This window comes from Notamacropus eugenii, chromosome 2, assembly GCF_028372415.1.
Source record: "Notamacropus eugenii isolate mMacEug1 chromosome 2, mMacEug1.pri_v2, whole genome shotgun sequence".
Taxonomy (NCBI): Eukaryota; Metazoa; Chordata; class Mammalia; order Diprotodontia; family Macropodidae; genus Notamacropus; species Notamacropus eugenii.
Genome location: NC_092873.1, coordinates 234,328,153 through 234,350,706, shown reverse-complemented (window position 1 = coordinate 234,350,706; position 22,554 = coordinate 234,328,153). Strand labels below are relative to the sequence as shown.

General features: G+C 38.1%; 1 protein-coding gene across 2 annotated transcripts in view; it reads left to right on the top strand.

The window, feature by feature from the left end:
• LOC140526954 (utrophin-like) overlaps positions 1-22,554 on the top strand; it is a 73,876-nt gene that overhangs the window by 33,755 nt on the left and 17,567 nt on the right. For both annotated transcript variants that reach the window (XM_072643570.1, XM_072643571.1), the window contains exons 11-12: positions 3,304-3,458; positions 9,016-9,205. In XM_072643570.1, coding sequence (XP_072499671.1) covers positions 3,304-3,458; positions 9,016-9,205 — 345 coding nt within the window. The remainder of the gene's footprint in view (positions 1-3,303; positions 3,459-9,015; positions 9,206-22,554) is intronic.

Below are 22,554 nucleotides of genomic sequence, written 5' to 3'. Positions count from 1 at the left end.
GAGTTAATGCCAAAAAATGTTTAACGCTTAAATAAAAAAATCCATCATTTCATGCAATTTGTCATTGTGGAAAAGAGGGCTGGACTTGAAAACCAGAGAGACCTGTGTTCTATACCTGTTGCTCACACTGAATGAGTTTTTTCTATAATTATGGACCTTGTGTGTAAAAAAATTTGAGCGTAATGGGATCTTTTACATTGATCATAATTTGACTTTTAATTTATTTTTGCCTCTCATGGCAAAAGAGACAGAGTTGGATTTCCATACACATTTTTTGCATTTAGCTTATGTTGACTCCATACTGAATTATTTTACTTTTGTGATCCTTCTCTTTCCCCGTTCTCTTGAAAAGTCTCCAAAAGAATGCAATCCCTGGATAATTCATTTGTGAAATGTGATTAAAATATTAAGGCATTAGATAATAAGTATAATGAATGCAATTTAGGGTACTGCAGTCTAATCATCAGTAGAGTTGTTTTGTTTCCATTGCTTCAATTGGATACATGCATTACAATTGAAAGGAGTGAAATCTGTGATTGGTAAATGCCAGGCCTAGAGGCCTGAGGGCTACCCGAGTCTTACCTTCCCTATTGCAGGTCTTCGGCTGGCCAAACCAGATAAACGTATGAGAGAAGAGACTTTCCAGAGTCGAACAAGGGTTAGGCTTTATTCAGGGTCTTGGTTACATGTGCAGGGGGAACTCTTCCTTAGGAGAGAGAGAGGAATCTCCCAAGGAGGCAAAGATCTTACAGCAAGAGAATGAAAGCAGAAGTGGAAGTGGAGAGAGAGGGGAGAGGGAAGAGCGAAGAGAGGAAAGAAGGAAGAGGGGCCTTCTGTCCTGTAAGGGCCCCTCAGCGCTAAGAGCTTTCAGGCTTTCCTGACCCTACTTAAGCTCTCCGGCCATGTAGTTTGCACCTGAATACCTTGCCTGTTAGATAACAATAGGTGTGCCCAGATCCGGGTCAGTCTCGAGGGCGGGGATGCTCCTCCCATCACGTTTCTCACGGGAAGAGGCGGAAATACACGAGATAGCTCGGTCTCACTCCTCGATTCCCTGCTGTTTTCTGGGACGCCTCATGAGAACTCTAAGATTTAGAAGTTCCCACCTTTACCCGCCCGAGACTGTCCACATGGAATTGAGCTTCCACCCGCAACAGGTAAAAGATTTTGCTTCTTTTTGTATCCCCAGTGCTTTCGTCCATTGCCTAACCCCTAGTGGGTACTTCATGAGTGTTGGTTGGTTAATTGATTTTAAAGTAGGGAAACAAAAGTCCACTTATAGTCAGTGTCTGTAGTTTATCATTAGTGTTTTACCAAATCTCAAAGCCTATTTGATGGCCACCTGTTTGCTAACTCCAGTGGTAGAAGGAAATCTATAGTGGGCTCCGAATAGATTTCGTGTTGAATTGTACATTGTCCCAAGTGTTTATTTTTTTTCTCTTTTTTAGATTTTGGAACAGAAAACCTGGGATAAATAATAATAATAATAGTAAAATTCCCATTTTCCCTGAAGAAGGCATAGGCCATTGTAAGCTAAAGTACCTTAAAATATTTATTTTCTTATACCTGTAACTTGGGAACTGAAAGGAGTCATAGGTGGACAAGATAAAATATTCAAACCAACAAAACATCTTTAACTGGCGCTGCTGTGCTTTCATGTGATTGTTAAGGCATAAAGAGTATAGCCTTGTAATGTTTTTCCTATTGTTTTTGCTTGAGCAGCATTTTTCTTTTTGTAGAGTTGATTTTTTCCAGGGTTTATAATCCTGATGTTATCTCAGGTACCTCTTGTAAGAAAACAGTTTTAAAAAATTATTTTCTGGACACTGCAGGTAAACTGCTATGTCTTTAATTTTCTCATGTAAACTGAACTTTATTGTACCAGCATGAACTATTGGCTACCACCATTCTTTGATGATCTGTTGGAGAAAAATAGAACTGAATTATCAAACTTTTACGATATTTTAGGGAATTTTTAAATTGCTGTCGTTACTACTTTGTATATGGACTTTTTGTGTGCTTTATTTGAAAGGGAATTTTCTATAGAAGCAATTGAAGAACGTTGAGAAATCTGGTTGAATATTTAAAGCAGTGATATGCTGGTAAACATTTAACAACTGGCTCCTTGGAAAAAGAATGTTTGCCCCATATACTGTAGCATTAAATTTTTGTCTTTAACTTTCCTCATTCTAAACAAGTATCAGAACTGTCAACCATGCCCTGATTTCTAGCATTTGCTGATTTCTAATGTATAAATCCTCATACTGAAAATTTAACAATTGTGCCTCCCTGGTATGAGTTCAGGCTGCCTCTAGCACACCTGCTTTAGCATAGTCTAAATTTTCTTGTACTATTACATAATATGGCAGTTTTCAGAGTGTAGTCTGGCTCCACCAAGGATGTACAAAACCCTTTGATGGGATCAGTGAAGTCAAGGCAATTTTCATAATAGTAAGAAATTTCAATTTCAAATATGTTAACATTGATGTATGTCAATAACCCCTTAAACAAAAAAGCTCTATGTGTGTGATGGCTGTAAAGGAGCCCTCAAACTACGGGTGTAGTATAAAGAGAAATAGACTGAAAATGCCTGGTCTTGAATTGGCCACTCATCATGAGATCTTGAGCAAGTAGATTCTTCTTTCTTGGTCCCAGTTTCTATATCTGTGTAGGACCTGCCTTTCCTACTTTGAAGGACTGTGGGGTGGACCAAATGACAGAAAGAATGTAATATGCTTTTCAATTGCATAAAATTAAACACCAGCTTCTGAGTATGTATATCTAGGTGGTATATATCTACTACTACTTCTTTGTTTTTTCTTTTTCCCAGTAGTTTCATATTGTATAAAACTTGAGAATAGATATACTGAATTAATGGTTATTTTTAATATTTTTCTGATAGAAAGCAAGAAGATTGCTGTCTTTCTTTTATTATTGGTAAACCTTTTAGTACTCTATGGTACTACTTCTTATAGTATTCTGTGTATATGTACTGTATCCATGTGTGATGTATGCATTTGCCTCTTCAGCTAAAAAACTGCAATTTAATATTAGAAGATATTTTAGATCTATTCAGAAAGTGCATGCTTATGGAAACTAAATTAATAGATAACTATTTAGATTATTTTTATTTTGCTAATATTCGTGGTATTATACAAACTATGCTAATCACTGATAGAACTCACAGTGCATTCAGGGTATGAGAAAATTAGTGTTAAGATAATTTGGATGGTCTTTTGTTATGATGTACCTTCCATCTGTGACCCCACTCATGTTATTTTTTCCCCCAAAATTGCGCTTTAGGCATTAATCCAGGATTTAAATAAAAACAAATCTACGATAAAAATTTATGAGAATCTGTGGAAGAAATTGGCGAAGACGTATAGAACTGATGATACTAGGGCATTAAGGAAAAATGGTGATGACTTCAATGCAGCTTGGGCTAATCTCAACCAACGGTAATTTAAAGACTTTATTGGTTAATATTACACAGTCAATGTGGAATAGAATTTCGTCGTATTTCGTAAGTAAATGCATTATCCAAAGACTTAAGCTATGGTTTTCAGAGGTATATACAACCATTTTATTGTTGTTCAGTCATTCAATCATGTCTGACTCTCTGTGACCCCATTTTGGGTTTTCTTGGCAAAGATACTGCAGTGGTTTGCCATTCCTTCTTCAGCAGATTAAGGCGAACAAGAGGTTGAGTAACTTGACAGGATCAGTGTGTGAGACTGGATTTGAACTCAGGTTTTCCTTATTCTAAGCCCAGCACCCACCAAGCCATCTAGCTTGTCTCCATGCCACCATTTATTTATGACTTCTTAAGTCTTTGTCATTAACAAGCAAATCAGTAAGCATCTATTGAAGACCTACTATGTCCCAAATGCTGTGCTGGCAGTACTGGTGATAAAAATGCAGAAAGGAAGCAGCTACTGTTCTCTTGGAATGCTCATCCTATCAAGTGCTTGTCATTATTAATAACAATCATTATTGTTCTAGCTACTGGGCAAGATTAAAAAAGCAGGTTTTATACCTGTCCTCCTTAAGTTTGCCTTTTTTTTTTTTTTCGATTCCTTTTGATAGCAAACTGGACTAATATTATGTGGTCTATATCGTATTTTTAGAGTGACTCTTGCCTTATCTTTCTCAAACAAGCATCTGCCTTGGAATTTCTCCCTAAACAATTATCAGAGTTTGTTATTCATTCCATTTTTGTTTGCTTTGTTTTCCTATTTCTCTCTGCATACTTTGTTCCAAACATTGCCCCACTGCTTTGATGCTGTGGAATGCTATATATGAGTAAATGCGTATAGCTGATCTTTATTGGGAAAGTTTCCTTTCCAGCAGTTCCCTTTAACAATGAAGTTCGATGTCTCTACCTCTCACCCTTCCCCCCGCCCCCCCAAAATCAATAATCACATCTTAGTATAGAAAGCTAGATAGAAGATTTGAGTCACTATTCTGTTACTCTCTGTACGTTTGTGGGCATATCATTTTTTACTAAGTCTAAATTTACTCCTATGTAAAGAAAATGAAAACGAACACTGTAATGCACTTTTCAATAAAGCTAAGTCATTCTTGTCTTTCAGTCCTGGTAGGTCAATTTGGAGAGCATCTTATCTGTGTGGGAAATCGTTGTCTTCAGCCTCAGTGAATACTTGGGTTTCAAGAACCACAGTCTTTAACTTCTGCTTAAAATTTCTTTCTTATGCTTGTCAGTGCTCCAAAATATTTCCTTGTTTCTTGATTCTGAGAATGACTCAAAAGGTCTAAGTGCAATTAGTCTCTCCTCTTCTCAGACCTTTGGATACATGATGTGATTTACTTTGTGGTATTTTGATTTCAGCATTCTGCATTTGACTAAAGTGGATAATGTTGGACTCCTTTGCAATTCATATTCAATTCATAAAGCATAGCCAGCAATTTAGAAATGATAGTAAGTTGTTTTTCCTTTTATTTTTGCAACAATCTAGAAAACAAATTTCTGTAGCGATTCTGCAGATAGAATTGTTGTTCAGTCGTCTCTGACAGATCCCTTGGACCATAAAGTCCATGGAGTTTTCTTAGCAAAGATATTGGAATGGTTTGCCAATTCTTTCTGCAGTGGATTGTGGCAGAGAGAGGTTAAGTGCCTTGGCCAGATTCACACAACTAGTTAGTGTCTGATGTCACATTCGAACTCGGGTCTTCCTGACTCCTGACCCAGCTCTTTATCTGTTGGGCCATCTAGCTACCTCCTATAACAGTGCTGTAAGGCAAATTAAAAGGTATAAATATGGTTGAAAGAGATTAGACTTTGGAAGAAAGAAATCTAGTGCAAATGCTATGTTTTGTAAGAGATTTTTAGGAGAAAAAGTATGTAATATTAAGTTCTCTGTGGCTCACTGGAGGAAGGTTCTGTTTTGATATTACATCTGTTGGATATGACAGTGGGTTTGGATGCATGAGCTATAACCCATGACTGAGAGGAAAAGAAGAGCAGGATGCCCTCGTTAGCAAAGAAAGATGCTCCTTAAATATAGGTTTCCTACATAACAGCACCATTTGAGGAGTAATCTAACCAGTGAAGACTTTTGCAGAGGATAAAACTTTCTAGAAAAATCGACCACTTAGGAATATAGACCTGCTTTATTTAGGACCTCTAAATCTTTTTTCCTTTGCTTTGTAAATATTTTAAGACTGCCTACAGCAATAGCTGGGTTAGATAGAGTAGGCAATTAAAAATGGATTATACTCAAAGATAATACTTCCTCTCTCATAGCAGGGGAACACAACACTCACATTTTCATTCAGTTGTGATAATGCGAAAGACAACTACTCTTTCATCAACAGGATTTTCAAAACTTGAACTTATTTTTAAATGGATATATGGTAGTTTATTGGAGCATCATGCTTATTGGAGACATATATATAGTCACGTTGGTTGAAGTCTTTCAAATGGACATGACCTTCCTTCCCTCTTTCACCAATTCCTTCCTTCCTCCTCCCATCCTTCCTTCCCTACCTCCCTCCCGATCCCATCCCTCCCATTCCTTCCTTTCCTTTCTTCCTCCTTTCTTCTTCCCCCACCTCTTCCTCCCTCTTTCCCCAGTTCCTTCCTTCCTCCTCCCATCCTTCCCTCCTTCCCTCCCTCCCGATCCCATCCCTCCCATTCCTTCCTTCCTTCCTTTCCTTTCTTCCTCCTTTCTCCTTCCCCCACCTCTTCCTTGCCCCCCTCACCTCCCTTCCTAAGTTTGAAAAAAAAATGTACATAAAGTAATATAAAATCCTCAACTATCCCAGCTGCTTGGGAAATCATTTCTGCTTATGAGATTTCTAGATAGTTGAGTATTTACCCATTTAACTGCTAAAACATTTAAAACTCTTTGGCACGGATTTTTTTCTTAAATTTATTGGATTATCCTCCTGTCTTCTTAAACAGTTTATTTATTTGATAATTAGAATGATCCACAGTTTTATTTGTAAAGTGTCTTTGTAGTTACGTTTCTCCCTGGGTCTTCTTTTTTCCCTGGGGGGGTACTCTTTTCCATCATTTATTAGAAATCTTTAGATTCTTAGAAGTGGAAATGACCTTAAGTAAAAGAGTGTCAGAATGTTGGCTTCAGGATAGTTATACCCCACCAACTGTATAAACAGATCTTCTTTCCTCAACCCTCCCTCCTTTCCCTGGCCTCCTGGGTGATAGGTAGAGTTTCTATGTAGTTGATAGGGTTCTAATTAGATGAAATGTTACATGGAAACCAACAGCCATAAGCATTGTATAGTGGTCCCTGATATATGAAAGTGATTAAGAATTCTCAATTAAATCTTCTATCGATTACTTGTATATCTTCCACGTATTTTGTACCTTTGACAGAGTGTCACTGAAGTTGCATTTCACAGAATTTTTCATTTTAGCAACTTGGAATATTTTCTTTATGTCTTTCCTATTTTCTTCAACTTTACAGAGTGATGTAGAAGGTTCAGGATAAAGTAAAGTTATTCTGACTACTTAATGTCTAAATTAAATGATAAAATAACTTTTTAGAGCTATGTAGGTTTAGTCATCGACAACTAAGTCACACAGCAGTGGCTAGAATGCCAGGCCTCTAGGCAGGAAGACCTCATTTGAAATCTGGTCTCTGACTCTTAATTATCTATGTGACCCTGGGTAAGTCACTTAACCCCATTTGCCTTAGTTTTCTCATCTGTAAAATGAGTTGGAGAAGGAAATGTCAGACCCCTTCAAGTGTCTTTGACAAGAAAACCCCTAATGGGATCATAAGGAGTTGGACGTAATTGAAAACTGATTCAACAACGGTAATATTTTACCTGTATACTATCATAAAATTCCCAGAATATGGTGAATTTAGGTCGTTAGTCATCAATTTAGTTGATTTGTTGCACAATGCATGTGCTCACATTTGTTTTCTGCCATATTAGTTGTTACAAGAAGTATATAAGGAAGTCACTAAGTTGCTGTTCACTGGTTTCAGTCATATTTGAATCTTTGGATTCAAATTGGGTTCAAATTTGGATTTCAAATTTTGGATTTTCTTGGTAAAGAGGAAACTGAGGCAAAGAGGGTTAAGTGACTCCAATGACATGTAGCTAGTCTAAGGCTGGATTTCAACTTGGGTTTTCCCCATTTTCAGCCCCAGCACTCTTATCCACTGTGCCCCCAGCTGCCTTCAGTAGCTAATAAGCAGTTGCATGCCATTGAATTGTTGCTAACCTTTGTCTAGTTCTTCAAATCAGAAGAAATGATGTCAGATCAGGTTTTCAGGGCCATACACACATCTTTACCATAAATCCCCATTCTGATGATTCATCCAGGCCTATATATAAGTGAGTGAATCCTCAAAGTCTATGTCAGCTGAGATTTGTCCGTCCAACCCTGTAGTTGTGAAACTTCTGGCAGCAGACTGTTTAGATTTTCCAAGAACCAGCCAATCTGAATGGAGATGGCTCACTCACTGAGTAATGAAAGTCTTTATCAAGTTCCAGAGGTTTGTCATCTGTCTTGGCACAGCTAATACCTACACTCATTGTCAAAGATCTTTTGGTTTATTAAAGTGACTTCATCTCATTTCCAAGTCATAAATACATATGTCATGAGAAGTAAGAGAGCTACAATGATCCCTTCCACATCATGGGGTTTAGGGGCACAGTGCCCCGGTGATCTGAAAAATCCGCATAAAATTCTTTGGCCCTACCAGAGATGAAGTTTGAAATATTATGGTATCAAAAGAGAAAATATGTTGATCTTGTACAATACTGTTCATATATTTTATGCATTTCTCAGTCTCTAAACTCACATTTTCTGCATCGTTTGCTGGTCTTCACATGTTGTCTATGATTTCCACAGAACTCCCAAAACATTCTCACTTAGTATCTTATGTACAACTGTAATATATCAAAAACTGCAATGGGAAAATCATGATGTCAAAGGGATAACTACATAGGAAATCCCTTATTGAATGAAGTCTCGTTTTTGAGGATGGTTCTTCATTTTCAAAATTGTTTCAATTGAGTTTCTCTTTAAGTCATTTTGTTTAGCTGGGAATATGGGGAGAGAAAATAACGCTTATGAAATGACTGAATTGAATGCCCTCTTTCCAATTTCCCATACAATAAGTGCCCTTTTGGGGTATGCACAAACATTAAATGTTATCCCCAAATAAGAATAATAACTCAGTTTTTCACAGGAGTGATTTTGTAATTTGAATTTTTTTGTGCCTTCACAAATTAATATTCATATATGCAAATAGAAAATTCTTACTATTCTTGTTTGAAGGAGGAGAAAGGAAGTTTATAGAGGGCCTACTTTGTGCCAGGCACTGTACTAAGTGGTATGGAAGTATCTTGTTTGATCCTGAAGTGCACCAAACATATGAAGGGATGGGTTTCTCAGCTACTTTTGGTAATTGGTAAAAAGGAACATTCCTTTTTACATTATCTATTAACTTCATGTTCATCATGTACATAACATTGGACGTTATTTAAGGTTTGCTTGTCTGTTGTTGCTTCCAGCGCTCGAGGAAGACAAATTTGCTTAGAGGTGGACCTCAGGTCAGTGCAGGCCTCCTTCAAGATTATAGACAAATTATGGAATTGGTTGACGGAGGCAGAAACTTCAATTAATGTACTTGCCAATGCGATTGAGCAGGAGGATGCTTTGGAAGAGTGTGTTTCGTACAAGAAGCTGAACAAGCAGTTTGAGGTGAGTGATTCTGAACCCAGCACATTGATTCATGGCTGCACTTTACATTGTGTTTTCTTTTTCCAATTACTTGTAAAGATAGTTTTGAACATTCACTTTGAGAAGATTTTGAGTTCCAATTTTTCTCTCCTCCTTTCCCTCTCTCCCTTTGCCCCTCCCCAAGCTGGCAAGCAATCTGATAGGCTGTATGTACAATCATATTAAACATATTTCCATGTTAGTCATGTTGTGAAAGAAGAATTAGTACAAAAGGTGAAAACCATGAGAAAGGAAAAAAAAAATATGGTATGCTTTGATCTGTGTTCAGACTTCATAGTTCTTTCCCTGGGAGTGGATATCATTTTGCATCATGAGTCATGTGGAGATCTAAGGATCATTGCATTGCTGAGAAGAGCTAAGTCTATCAAAGCTGATCTTTGCACTGTGTTGCTATGACTGTGTACAGTGTTCTCCTGGTTCTTGTCAATGTTATTGTTCTTGTTAGGAGGTAGAAGGACCAGTAGGGAAAGGGGTGAATCTTGTCCTTGTTATGAGCCTAGGGGCACTTAAAATTGAGGCCTGATTTTGTTAATGTGGTAATCAAGATGCTTATTCCAGATGGATGTATTTTTCTAGTTTCATAACTGCTACATGCATCCCTTTTGTGGTTATCCTCATTTGACCTAAAGTTTTTTCTTCTACTGTTTAATTTATTTAGACTTCAGAATGTCTTCAGAGAACATACACATATACTTACACACATGCATATATGTGTGTGTATACAAATGTATTTGGGTGTGTGTGTATTTCCTCCAACTACCCTAATACTTAGAAAGATCTCATGAGTTACAAATGTCATTTTTCCATGTAGGAATGTAAACAGTTCAACTTTAATGAGTTGAATTAATGGCTTCTCTTTCCTGTTTACCTTTTCATGTTTCTCTTGATTCTTGTATTTCAAAGTCAGATTTTGTATTCAACTCTGGTCTTTTCAACAAGAATGCTTGGAAGTTTCATTTATTTCCACTGAAATATTCTATTCAGTTTTGCTGGGTAGGTGATTCTTGGTTTTAATCCTAGCTTCTTTGACCTCTAGAATATCATATTCCAAACCCTTCAATCCCTTAGTTTAGAAGCTGCTAAATCCTGTGCTATCCTGATTGTGTTTCCATGATACTTGAATGATTTCTTTCTGGCTGCTTGTAATGTTTTCTCTTTGAAGTGGGAACTCTGGAATTTGGTTACAATATTCCTAGGAGTTGTCTTTTGGGGATCTCTTTCAGGAGGTGATTGATGGATTCTTTCCATTTCTGTTTTACTCTCTGGTTCTAGAACATCAGGGCAGATTTCCTTGATAATTTCTTGAAAGATGATGTCTAGGCCCTTTTTTTTTAATCATGGTTTGAAAACCTTTACCTTCATCTCTTTTTCTTATGGTACAATAACATTCCATTCCATTTGTATTTCATTTTTTGTTCAGCTATTTCCCAATAAATGGAAATCTCTTTTGTTTCTGGTCATTTGCTTACCCTCAAATTACTAATTGGAATATTTTGGCTTATAGAAGACTTCCCCCTTTGTCTGTGACATTCTTGGGATTTATGTGATATTCCTGTGTAAAGCTTAGGGGCAATTTAGTTTTGTAAGCTAATTTCCTATTGCTTTTTTGGGCAGTTGGATCAATATTCAGCACAGTAAACAGTGTTATTCATGCACTTGTGTTCCCACAGTTTCTCCAGCATTCAGTATTTTCATCTTTTATCATCTTCGACAGTTTTTTAAAAAAATATATGAGATGAAACTTCAAAGTTGTTTAATTTTACAATTTCTCTCTCTTAGTGAATTAAAACATTTTTGATATTTGTTGATAGTTTGGTTTTCATTTCTTCCTTTTCAAACTCTTTGTATCCTTTGACTACTTCTCTCTTGGGAAGTGGCTCTCCTAGAGCATCTTCAAAGGACTCTTAACTATTTTTATTTATCGGATAGGCCATCTTAGTGTCGGAGGCCATGATATGTTACATTGTTGGCTCTTTGTGACAGTGTAAAGACAGTCCAGTTAACTTGACACAGCCCCAAGTAGTTGTCCAGATTGCTTTTATATGAAAATAATTTTTCCCCATTTCTTTTTAAAATCAATTTGGTGGTATATTTATAAACCAATGGTTATATGTGTGGCCATGTAGGTCCAGTATAGACTGCTCAAGGCCTTTATGTGTGTGTGTGTGTGTTAACACCACCACTTTATCCCCTTTTCCCCAGAAGATCATTAGTTTCACACCATGTCGTTGTTAATTTTTGCATGTATGTGCAATGTAAAGGAGAGGAGATTTGACTGTTTGATACTGTTTCAAAGTATCTCTTATACAGTTTGTCATTTTAATATTTAGATGCACAATTTATACTTTATCATCGATGTTCAGGCAGCATGCCCTTATTATTTTTACTGTACTGAGTATATCCTTGTATTTATGTAATTTGAAAGACTTTAAAATTTGTAGCAGATTAGCCTGTATAATATTGATTAGTACTTAAAATATATTCTTATATTCATGTCTAAAGAGAGATTTGGAAGAATATATTAGAAATAGTAATAATTTATGGATAAAACCAAACAAGTCTTTAAGAAGAATGTAAGGAACTGTTAATGTTTCCTATCTAAAGAGTTTAACCATTCCTCCTTATGTTATTACATTAGGGAACATTTTCTTACGATGACACATAGTCATTCAAAATATTTAAAGAAGAGTCTTTATTATGTAGGGAGAAATGAGAAGAGAAGTGAGAAAAAATGGAGGACTAACACGCTAATGTGAGGATTTTTTCAGAAAATGAGCTACAATATACATTTTAGACTGCAAGCAAAACAAAGCAATTCTCATTACACATAAAATTTGAGAAATATTTTGTTTCCATATGTGTTAATAACCTACAAAAGCCAAATAATCCATTTATTTCCCTTTAAGGGAAGCCTCTCAAACCCTCAATTTCAAGTATTTGTTAATTTAAAAGAAAAATTAGATTAACCAGACTTCTCCCCCAAACTAAAACCTTAGCTTTAAAGGGAAGTAAATTGAAAGCAAACTTAACATAAAAGCAATTGTTGGAGTTTGATTCTATGTACACAGTTTAAATGAAGGTGTAAGGGAACCCAGGGTATTTTGTGAAAGGGGAACGAGCCAAAGCTGACGACATTCCTTGTACACAGCTTAGAATGTGTCAGGTCTTAGGGATGGCCTGATACGTAGCCATGATAGAACCGTGAGAAGAGCAAGTAGACATTTTCCCTGTGTTCAGATGAATCTTGGAGGAAATGGAGGTAAGGTGTGCTATTGTTAGTTTGAGTTCTGGAAGGATGCTACATTTTTCTGTATCCCATGTTTTTAATGGAAAAGTATTATCTTGAGCAGCATTTATTTCATTGACCCACTCCAGGGCTGTGTCAAGTTGCTTCTAACTCAAGTAATCAATTCTCTTAGTGGTAGAATGGTAGCAGAAGCATGTGCTCTTCAAATGAATATATGTTTGACTTTAATATTTAGGAGTTAGGAATAGGTGGGTAAAGAAATAGGAACTGAATAAAGTGTACACAAATTCGAAACCAACTTTTTAGTAGGCTATTTCCCCTAATATTTTAAAACATTGCCATGTTCCTCACTAAAAAAATTCTTAGTATTTCTCAAACTAATCAGTTAATACAGAATATTTGTTGAGCCCTTGTGCTCATAATATGTTTTGCTTTTTAAATATTTTATTGACAGATATTTTAAAATGTTCTAACTTTCTAGTTTCTCTCACGTTTTGTTCATAGAAGACTTCTTTATGAAAACTAAATACAGTTAAGTAATACAAATGAATTGTGATTGTGATTGTAAATCATGTCCCCAAATGAATGTCTCATTCTGCACCTGTGGTCCATTGCCTCTTTCAAAGAGGTGCAAAATGTTCATCCATTTTCCTACATGTCTTCCAAAACCATGATTGTACCCTGCTTTGGTCAGAGTTGTGGTCTTTCTGAATTCTATTCCTTTATATTACTGTGGTAAATTCTTCAATTTCTGCTTCCTTTCTTTGTAGAATGTTAAATATTGAAGGATGCAGAGTTGTATGAATAGTTTAGAAAATATTAGTCATTCAATCTGAGAACCTCAGTGAGATATCTAGTCCAATCTCTTCATTTATTATGTTATAAGAAGTTGAAGCCCAGAGAGCCATTTCTGCCCAATATTCAAAGCAAATGAGTAGGAGAGCTGGACTAGAACCTAACTCTCCTGATTCCTGGGTCAGTGCTTTTTTTCTTCTCCCCCACCAGAAACTGAAAAATACTGGACAAGAAAATATTCCTGAAAGTTAAATAATGTAACCTTACCATAATGAGAATCTACACGATCGATAAGAGTCCATGTGACCACAGTTCAGCCAAAGGCCAAATAGGTAGAGAACATGGACTGATGTGGTTAGTTCCCTAACTTGTGGCTTCTTGTGGGAGCTGGGATGAGAGGTAGGACTCAAGGATAGTATACGATTTGAGTAGGTGAAGAAAGTAAGCTGTTCAAATGGGAAGAGGAAGGCAGTTGGGTGGTGCAGTGGATAGAGCACTGGGCCTCGCATTTGGAAGACTCATCTTCCTGAGTTCAAATCTGGCCAAGTCACTCAACCCTGTTTGCCTCAGTTTCCTCATCTGTCCAATGATCTGGAGAAGGAAATAGCAAATCACTCCATTTTCTTTGCCATGGAAATGCTACATAAGGTCACAAAAAGTCAGACACGACTAAAATTGACTGAAAAACAAAGTGAGAAATAGTGCAAACATGCTGGTTGTGATTTCATGGATAATTCCACTTGTAAAGCATGTTTCATGAAGTTCTGCCTATTTCAGTCCTTCTTTGACACTAATTGTTTTGTTCAGTGAATGTCAATGTTACCTTGGCTTGTAGAACCAAAACATGACATTGATTGCCTGATTGGTAAGGTCATGCCACAGACAAGATGTTTTCCTTGTTCAGTTGTTTAGTGTCTGACTTTTTGTGACCCCATTTGGCATTTTGTTGCTGGTTTTCCATTTCCTTCCACAGCTTATTTTACAGATGAGGAAACTAAGGTAAACAGGATGAACATGACTTGCATAGGGTCACACAGCTGGCAAGTGTCTGAGGCTGGATTTGCACTTAGGTTTTCCTGACTCCAGGCCTAGGGCTCTTTCCACCATGTCATCTAGCCTGCCCCACAGGCAAGGTAAACAACTGCAGTTTTTCTGTATTATAATTTTTATAGATACTGTATACACGTAGCAATGTATTGATATAATAATATCCATCATTAAATATGTCAATCACCAGTTTTCTGCTATTTAATTTTTAATATTAATATCCAAACTATCTTGTTGATAAAGTTATCTTTGACATTTTTTATCCTTCATTACCACCAATAAAATCCTGCTCGGTTCTTGATGGCATATTTTTAGTTTTGGTGTTCAATTGATTTTCTTTTTTTGGTGACTGAAATCTAAGGGGGAGAGGCTTTGATTTTACTAAACTCATTAGCAAGCATTTCTTGAGTGTCTACTGTGTGCCCTGTACTTTGAGGAGAGTAGGTAACTTTGTTAAAGTATCTTCACCTCATGATTCTCCAGTGTGCACTCTCCCATTATTTGGTATTTAGCTGCGTAATTGACATTCCATCCTGGCAGTTCTATAATCAATGCCTTGGCATATTCATTCTAAACAGAGGGAGGCGCCATAGGCTCAGGATGTGTTCTAGTAGAGGAATGCAGAAAAGAAATGAATGGTACACCACTGGCTGGTAAGTGAGCAGAAAAAAAACACTGTATTACAGAAACACTGTTAGGTATTTGAAGCGATATTGAAGTAAATACAGAAAAGACCTGAGGAAACAGGTAAAAATGTTTTAAGATTTATGAAGATGAGGTTGTTTGTGTGCCCTTTACTGCACAGGAAGACTAAGCCTTCTTGCAGGATTCCTTTCCTGATTTACTTTTTTTTTTTTTTTACTTTAAAAAAAATTCTTTATTATGAACTTGAAAAATATCGACAAACTGGAACTTTTTTCATTTGTGAAGAACAGATATTGTATATGAAACTTAATTACATACAGCTTATTATTTTAAAGTATATTATAAGTATAAAATTTTTTTTATTAATTTTTAACATTTATTTTCACACAATTTTGGGTTACAAAATTTTCACCCCTTTTATCCCCTCCCCCCTCCCCCAAACCCAAGCTTTCTAATTGCCCCTGTGACCTATCTGCTCTCTCCTCTATCCTCCCTCCCTGCCCTTGTCTCCGTCTTCTCTTTTGTCCTGTAGGACCAGATAGCTTTCTTGGCCCCTTAACCTGTATTTCTTGTTACCCAGTGGTAAGAACATTACATTTGGTCCTAACACTTTGAGTTCTAACCTCCTTAGCTCCCTCCCTCTCCACCCCTTCCCCTTGAAAGACAGGCAATTCAATATAGGTCATATCTGTTTAGTTTTGCAAATGATTTCCATACTAGTTGTGTTGTATAGGACTAATTATATTTCCCTCCATCCTATCCTGTCCCCCTTTACTTCTATTTTCTTATGGTCCTTTCCCTCCCCATGAGTGTCGACCTTGTATTGCATTCTCCTCCCCATGCCCTCCCCTCCATCCTCCCCCCCACCCTGCTTGTGCCCCTGTCCCCCACTCTCCTGTATTATGAGATAGGTTTTCCTATCAAAATGAGTGTGCGTTATATTCTTTCCTTTAGTGGAATGTGATGAGAGTAGACCTCATGTTTTCCTCTTGCCTCCCCTCTTTATCCCACCACTAATAAGTCTTTTGCTTGCCTCTTTTATGAGAGATAATTTGCCCCATATAACTTCTCCCTTTCTCCTCCCAATATTTCTCTCTCACTGCTTGATTTCATTTTTTTTTTTAATATATGATCCCATCCTCTTCAATTCACTCTGTGTACTCTGTCTCTATGTATGTGTGCGTGTGTGAATGTGTGTGTGTGTGTACTCCCACCCAGTACCCAGATACTGAAATGTTTCAAGAGTTACAAATATTGTCTTTCCATGTAGGAATGTAAACAGTTCAACTTTAGTAAGTCCCTTATGATTTCTCTTTGCTGTTCGCCTTTTCATGGTTCTCTTCATTCTTGTGTTAGAAAGTCAAATTTTCTTTCCAGCTCTGGTCTTTTCATCAGGAAAATTTGAAAGTCTTCTATTTCATTGAAAGACCATTTTTTCTCCTGAAGTATTATACTCAGTTTTGCTGGGTAGGTGATTCTTGGCTTCAGTCCTAGTTCCTTTGACTTCTGGAATATCCTATTCCATTCCCTTCTATCCCTCAATGTAGAGGGTGCCAGATCTTGTGCTATCCTGATTGTATTTCCACAAAACTTGAATTTTTTCTTTCTAGCTGCTTGCAATATTTTTTCTTTCACCTGGTAATTCTGGAGTTTGGCCACAATGCTCCTAGGAGTTTCTCTTTTTGGATCTCTTTCATGCGGTGTTCTGCGGATTCCTTGAATATTTATTTTGCCTTCTGGTTCTAGAATCTCAGGGCAGTTTTCCTTGATAATTTCATGGAAGATGATGTCTAGGCTCTTCTTTTGATCATGGTTTTCAGGTAGTCCCAGAATTTTTACATTGTCTCTCCTGATTCTATTTTCCAGGTCAGTTGTTTTTCCAATCAGATATTTCACAGTATCTTCCATTTTTCGAATCTGCGCGGTATGTTCTGAGATATCTCTCTTTCTCGAAAAGTCCTTAGCGTCCATCCGTACCATTCCAGTTTTGAAAGATCTATTTTCTTCAGTGAGCTTTTGAATCTCCTTTTCCATTTGGTTAATTCTGCTTTTGAAAGCATTCTTCTCCTCATTGGCCCCTTGCACCTCCCTTGCCAGCTGAGTCAGGCTAGTTCTCAAGGTGCCAATTTCTTCAAGATTTTTTTGGTTCTCCTTTAGCAGGGAGCTGATCTGCTTTTCATGCTTCTCCCTCATCCCTCTCATTTCTCTTCCCAGTCTTTCCTCCACCTCTCTAACTTGATTTTCAAAATTCCTCTTGAGCTCTTCCATGGCCTGAGCCCATTGGGTGGGCTGGGACACAGAATCCTCGATTTCTGTGTCTTTGCCTGATGGCAAGCATTGTTCCTCCCCATCAGAAAGGAAGGGAGGAAGTGTCTTTTCTCCGGTAAAGTACCCTTCAATAGTTTTATTTCTTTTCCCTTTTCTTGGCATTTTCTCCAACCAGTGGCCTGACCTCTGAATGTTCTCCTCACACCCACCTCGCCTCCTGGTCCTCCCAGCCAGCGTTTGGGGACTGAGATTCAAATGCTGCTTCCCGCCTTAGGCTTTTTGGTGGGGGCAGGGCTGCTATTTAGTGTGAGAATTAAGTTCAGGAGGTCAGGGGCAGGGCCGTGTCTCAGGCATAGTTCCCTCTGGGGGTTTATGCACAGACCTTCCACAATGGATCCAGGCTCCTGCCCGTTTGGGGAGCCCCTGTCTGCAGCCGCCTCTCAGCTTCCACCTCCCGGGGGGGGGGTGCCCGAGCCTTGGGGGCACCCCACTCCCCTCTCAACTCGCCAAAGAGACTCTCTCACCCACCCCCGTCAGTCACCTGTTGGTGGGGTGGCCCGTGCTGCCGCTGAAGATCCCACCTCCGGAGCCCTCTCAGATCTGTGCCTCTCCGAGCCGTGGCCGCCGCTGCCGCCGCAGGTCCAGGCTGGGCTCCGCGTCTGCAGCGCAACGGACCTTTTGCGAGAGGTTTGCAGGTCCCTCTGTGGGTAGGGGGACCCGCTTGGCCGCTGGAGATCCCATCCCCGTAGCCCTCTCGGATCTCCTCCCCTCAGTGTCGCGGCCGCGGCAGGGCCACACTCCGCTCCCCGTCCCCGCGCCCAGTCCATGGCGCGAAGGACCCGCCACGAGAGGTCCGCAGGTCTCTCCGGAGCAGGAATCTCCCTCGCTCCAATACTCCGTGGTCTCTGGGTGCAGAATTTGCCCTGGCTTGGTCCCCTCTAGCCGTTCTGCGGTTTGTGTGTTCGGAGCTATGTGTATGTGCGTCTTTCTACTTCGCCATCTTGGCTCCGCCCATACTTTTTAAAGGAATAATATGACAATTGCACCATATGATGAAACTGTAATATTACACAGGTTATTAGTTTGAGCAAGAGAGTGATAATGAGAAACATCTGGCTTCTATTTCTGGCTGTGATCTTTGACCAAAGCATTTAATCACTCTGTTATTTTCCTCCTCTTGAAAATGGGAATTAAATCTCAACTTACTTGCTTCAGTTTTCACTTGTGACAGTGACCCTAAGATGGTTTAGAAGGTCCCACAAGGTCTAATCATATAGTCTGCCTTCTTTTTGTGCCCACGCATCTTATTCTTTTTTAAAGTAAACTTGAGAACATAAAGCAACCTTTTGAAAAGGGAATCCTAATATTCTGGAATGACCCATAAAATAGTCTTTTATTAATGTTACTTCTTAATTAGGTAAGCCCTGACATATTCTGTTTAGTAATGGCTTTACTTCCAGGTATGGAAATGTGTGTTTTGGATAGCTCTTTGGGCAGATCTGCTTCAGTGTTAAGCAAAAACATTTGCACCTCTGCAGTTATTCTTTCGTTCATTTGGTTAGGTTTTTTTTTTCTTAGATAATCTAGTTTTGAGTCCTGTCCTCGTGTGATTGATTAGCCCTTAACGTATGGCTTGATACCATTAGAGCCAGGTATCCCTCTGTTCTTCTCTGAAGATTTATAACAGAGCCTATTATTCACTCACTCAACAGTGCTCTGCCAGAGCTGCATTTAGTCTGGGAGTGAACACATCCTTCTCCGGAGTGAGGGAGTGAATGCCTTTCTATCTTGTAATATAAACCAGCTCCGAGGGATGAACTGTTATTATCTATTGGAGCTGTCTTCCCAAGGGGCTTCTGCTTTGTCTCAGCAGCATTCATGTTTCGCTTAATGTCGTTCTTGGCTACCAACTGCGCTCCTCTATGGCAACAGACAGCACTTGGCTCAACACCTGTGCTGAGCCGAGCAAACACTGGCTTGGGGGGGAGCATCTGTCAGGGGCTTTCTGTTGGGCGTCTACGTGTGCTTTTTAGATTGAGAAGAACGTGAAGGTGTATAATCCTTCTCCTTGGGAAGCTACAGCTTATACCTCTCCAATGTATTCCTGGAAACGAGCATGCTTAGAAAATTGGCAAATCCTTGTCCAGTGACCAGGAGGAAATGAGCATTGCTCTTAATTTATAATTCAAATTCTGAGGTGTCTTCAGAAGTGTGGCAAACTTACAATGATGGCTGTGGTGAGAACATCTCTTCAGAAAGTTGTGGTTTTGTTGCATCGTTTATAAAGGATGGCAATTTCTTCTCCTCAGTACCAGAAGCTCTGTAAGGTAATTGTACCCTGAAAATGAACGTCTCAGGAGATTGATTATCTGACCTCTTTTTCAAGCTTTAAAAACTGTCCTGAGAGTGATGGCATTGAGGTACTTTGCAGAATGCCACGTTACACAATTTATTTGGCTGAATTGTTTGTGTAGTTACATTTGGGCTAAGAATTGTAAATAGTATTACAGCTTCAACGAATGCTGTCTTTTCTAATAGACGAAAGGTTGTCTTGTTTATGATATTCTACTGAAGTGTTTGCAGAGAATGTAATTAGTCGGCATTTTAAAAAATACTTTTTCATTCTTCTGAAAAGCATCATCTTACTAGTGTAAGCATTTTACTGATGTAAGTGTCAGAAAAATTAAAAGTAGATCGTATAAAATATTATTTTACCCTATTTCTATAAAACCAGTCCCCCTCCCAACACATCTTTCATTCTGTCATCTCATTAATTTTTTCTGTTTTTAAAATCAGAAGCGCATTTAGAGAACCATGGAAAATTGGTCTCTTTAGAGCTTGTTGCCTCAATTTTAGAACGGTTCCTTTTTTTTTATTTAGGAAGACTCCTTTGTCAGTAATTATATTAGATATCATAATATTGAAGTGTTAGAAGAGGATCTCAAGGGTTTTCCAGTTCCATCTCTGGCCCCGATCTCTCTCTTTTTCTCTCTGCTTTCACAGGTGGTCCTCTCTGCAAGTTTGGGCACTTCCATAGAGTGGGAAGAACTTAGAGTAAAACAAGTGTTATCTTGTAAGAAAAACTGAGCAGGAAAAGGGAAGTGACTTAAAAGTTTCGAATTTCAGTTTGTCACTCCCTAAATCGTCCATGAGTTTGTACATCAGCCTCTCTTTTGAAGTTAGCACTGTCAGTGTTATTTGTGGAGAAGCTATTATTTATAATTTAGAGATAAGTCTTATTCCTATAACTTTTTCCAATGACTTGCTGCAGAATTCCATTTTAATATTAGTGTCAAACCCGTTTTCCAAAAGTTCCTTTCAAACATGATATTCTCAAAAACTTGGATTCAATCCCTTGTCAGACACACCTGTGAACAGAATGAAACTTGGGGCTTTTCATTTTCTCCTAATGTGGCTAATATAGAATATAAAAAATATTGAACTTTATTTGCATGGCAAGTTTCTATGGTGCTGGAGAGCGAGGTGGACAACCAAAGTATTGTCTTTTGATTCCTTTATTTTCTTTGAACTTTGGCTAAAGCAGTTTTTCCTTATAGAAAGTTTTCCTTGGGAGATGTGTAGCAGGTTATGATTGACTGAAGTACTGAGGCATTCTTTGCCAAGAACCTTCAGAAATATTTCTTACTCACTTGATTAGCTAAGCGAGGCTTCATAGATAGGATTTAATAACAATGTCAGCTGAGATAATCTGTATCTTTCATTTCCAATGTTTGATTCAGTGTGGTGTGTTTCAGTGCATGTCAAAGAATAAATCTGATCTGCTCAAAGCATTTTTTCACGCAAATAAGACAGTGTTGTTAATAGAGAAGAAAAGCTCATTCACTCATGCTTTTTTTGTGAAAGAAATTACAAGCATGAATACATAAAGCGTCCTTTTTTTGTTTGGAGCTGGGTCACTTCACTGATACATTTGTACAGACTGTACAATCGATCATTTGTCTCCCTTCTCAGACAGCCAAATGACTCCACTAGGTACAGCCACGAAAGTTAGCACAGCCAAACATGGTCAGCTGCAATATCAGTAAAGGAAGAGGAATGCTTTAATCAGTTTGGCTAATAACATCCCAAATAAAGGATACCCCAAATTATGATAGAATTTTGTTTACCTTGACCTGTCACTGGGATTTCGTTAGAACAGAACAGCCATTTAGGGGAGGGTTACTCTTTGGGAACATTTCTTGAGAGTTTCCTTTATTTCAACATGTGCTATCTCAGTCTGAAAATGGTATTTATGTCACTTTGTGCAGGAATTGATCCTGCCGTGTACTTTTTGTACCACTGTTCAATTACTGCTGATGCAGCTAACAGAATAAGAAATTTACAGTCCCAATATTTTCCAGCAGGTGTCAACATAAGGCAATGCTATCAAAGCTCTGGTTTAAGGAACCAAGAAACTAAAAAGGAAACTGGCATGAATATTGTAAATTAAAACGACCTAGTGGGAGATGGATGCATAACATTCATTTTGTTGAACTGAGCAAATTTATTTTCGACATTGACAACCCTGAAATGTGTATGATGTCAGTGGGGTACAATTAGATGGCTGAGAGTTGCTTGCCTGAATAGTTGGTTAGTCATCGCTACTCCTCTGAAAGATGTTTGATAGTGGTGACAGAAAACAATTCTACAGCATAGGAATATTTTTTTGTGTTTTGTCATCTATAATAGAGTTTAATTGAATTCCATTTGTTATCAGTCTTCATGTATCAAACGGATAAATATCATGAATTCATGTTCTTATGGACTCCAAGAATATTAGAACATTAGTACAACTTGGTCATTTTACGGATGAACAAACTAAGGACAAAAAGCTGTGACTGACCTGAGCTCACACATCTTTCTTAGTGTACACATCACTTTTAAGTTCCCAAAGGAAGCAGTGGCTCATATTTTCATTTGAAGGGAAATCAGCAATTTTTATGTATACATTTAGAATATATATACTTCAGCAGAGATGGAACCCTCAGACATTTTTCTTTTATGCAAATGAAAACAATTTCAGAGAGAAATTAAATGCTAGGTTAACCTGAACTGAATTGAATTCCAGTGGCCAGTCATTGCTTCTCTCGTACCCTCCCACTACCCTAGTTACTGTTGCCTTCCTCGGTTTGTTAGATGTGCGGTTATAACCCCAAAGTAGATTGCCAACTTCTTGGGATTGATTCAAACAGTTTCTCTCAGTACCTTGCATATCATGAGTACTTAATAAACGTTTGTTGCGTTGGACTGGACTGGAATTCAGAAGTTGTAGGCTTTGAAGAAATCCCTTGTTTATGTTTGAAAACAT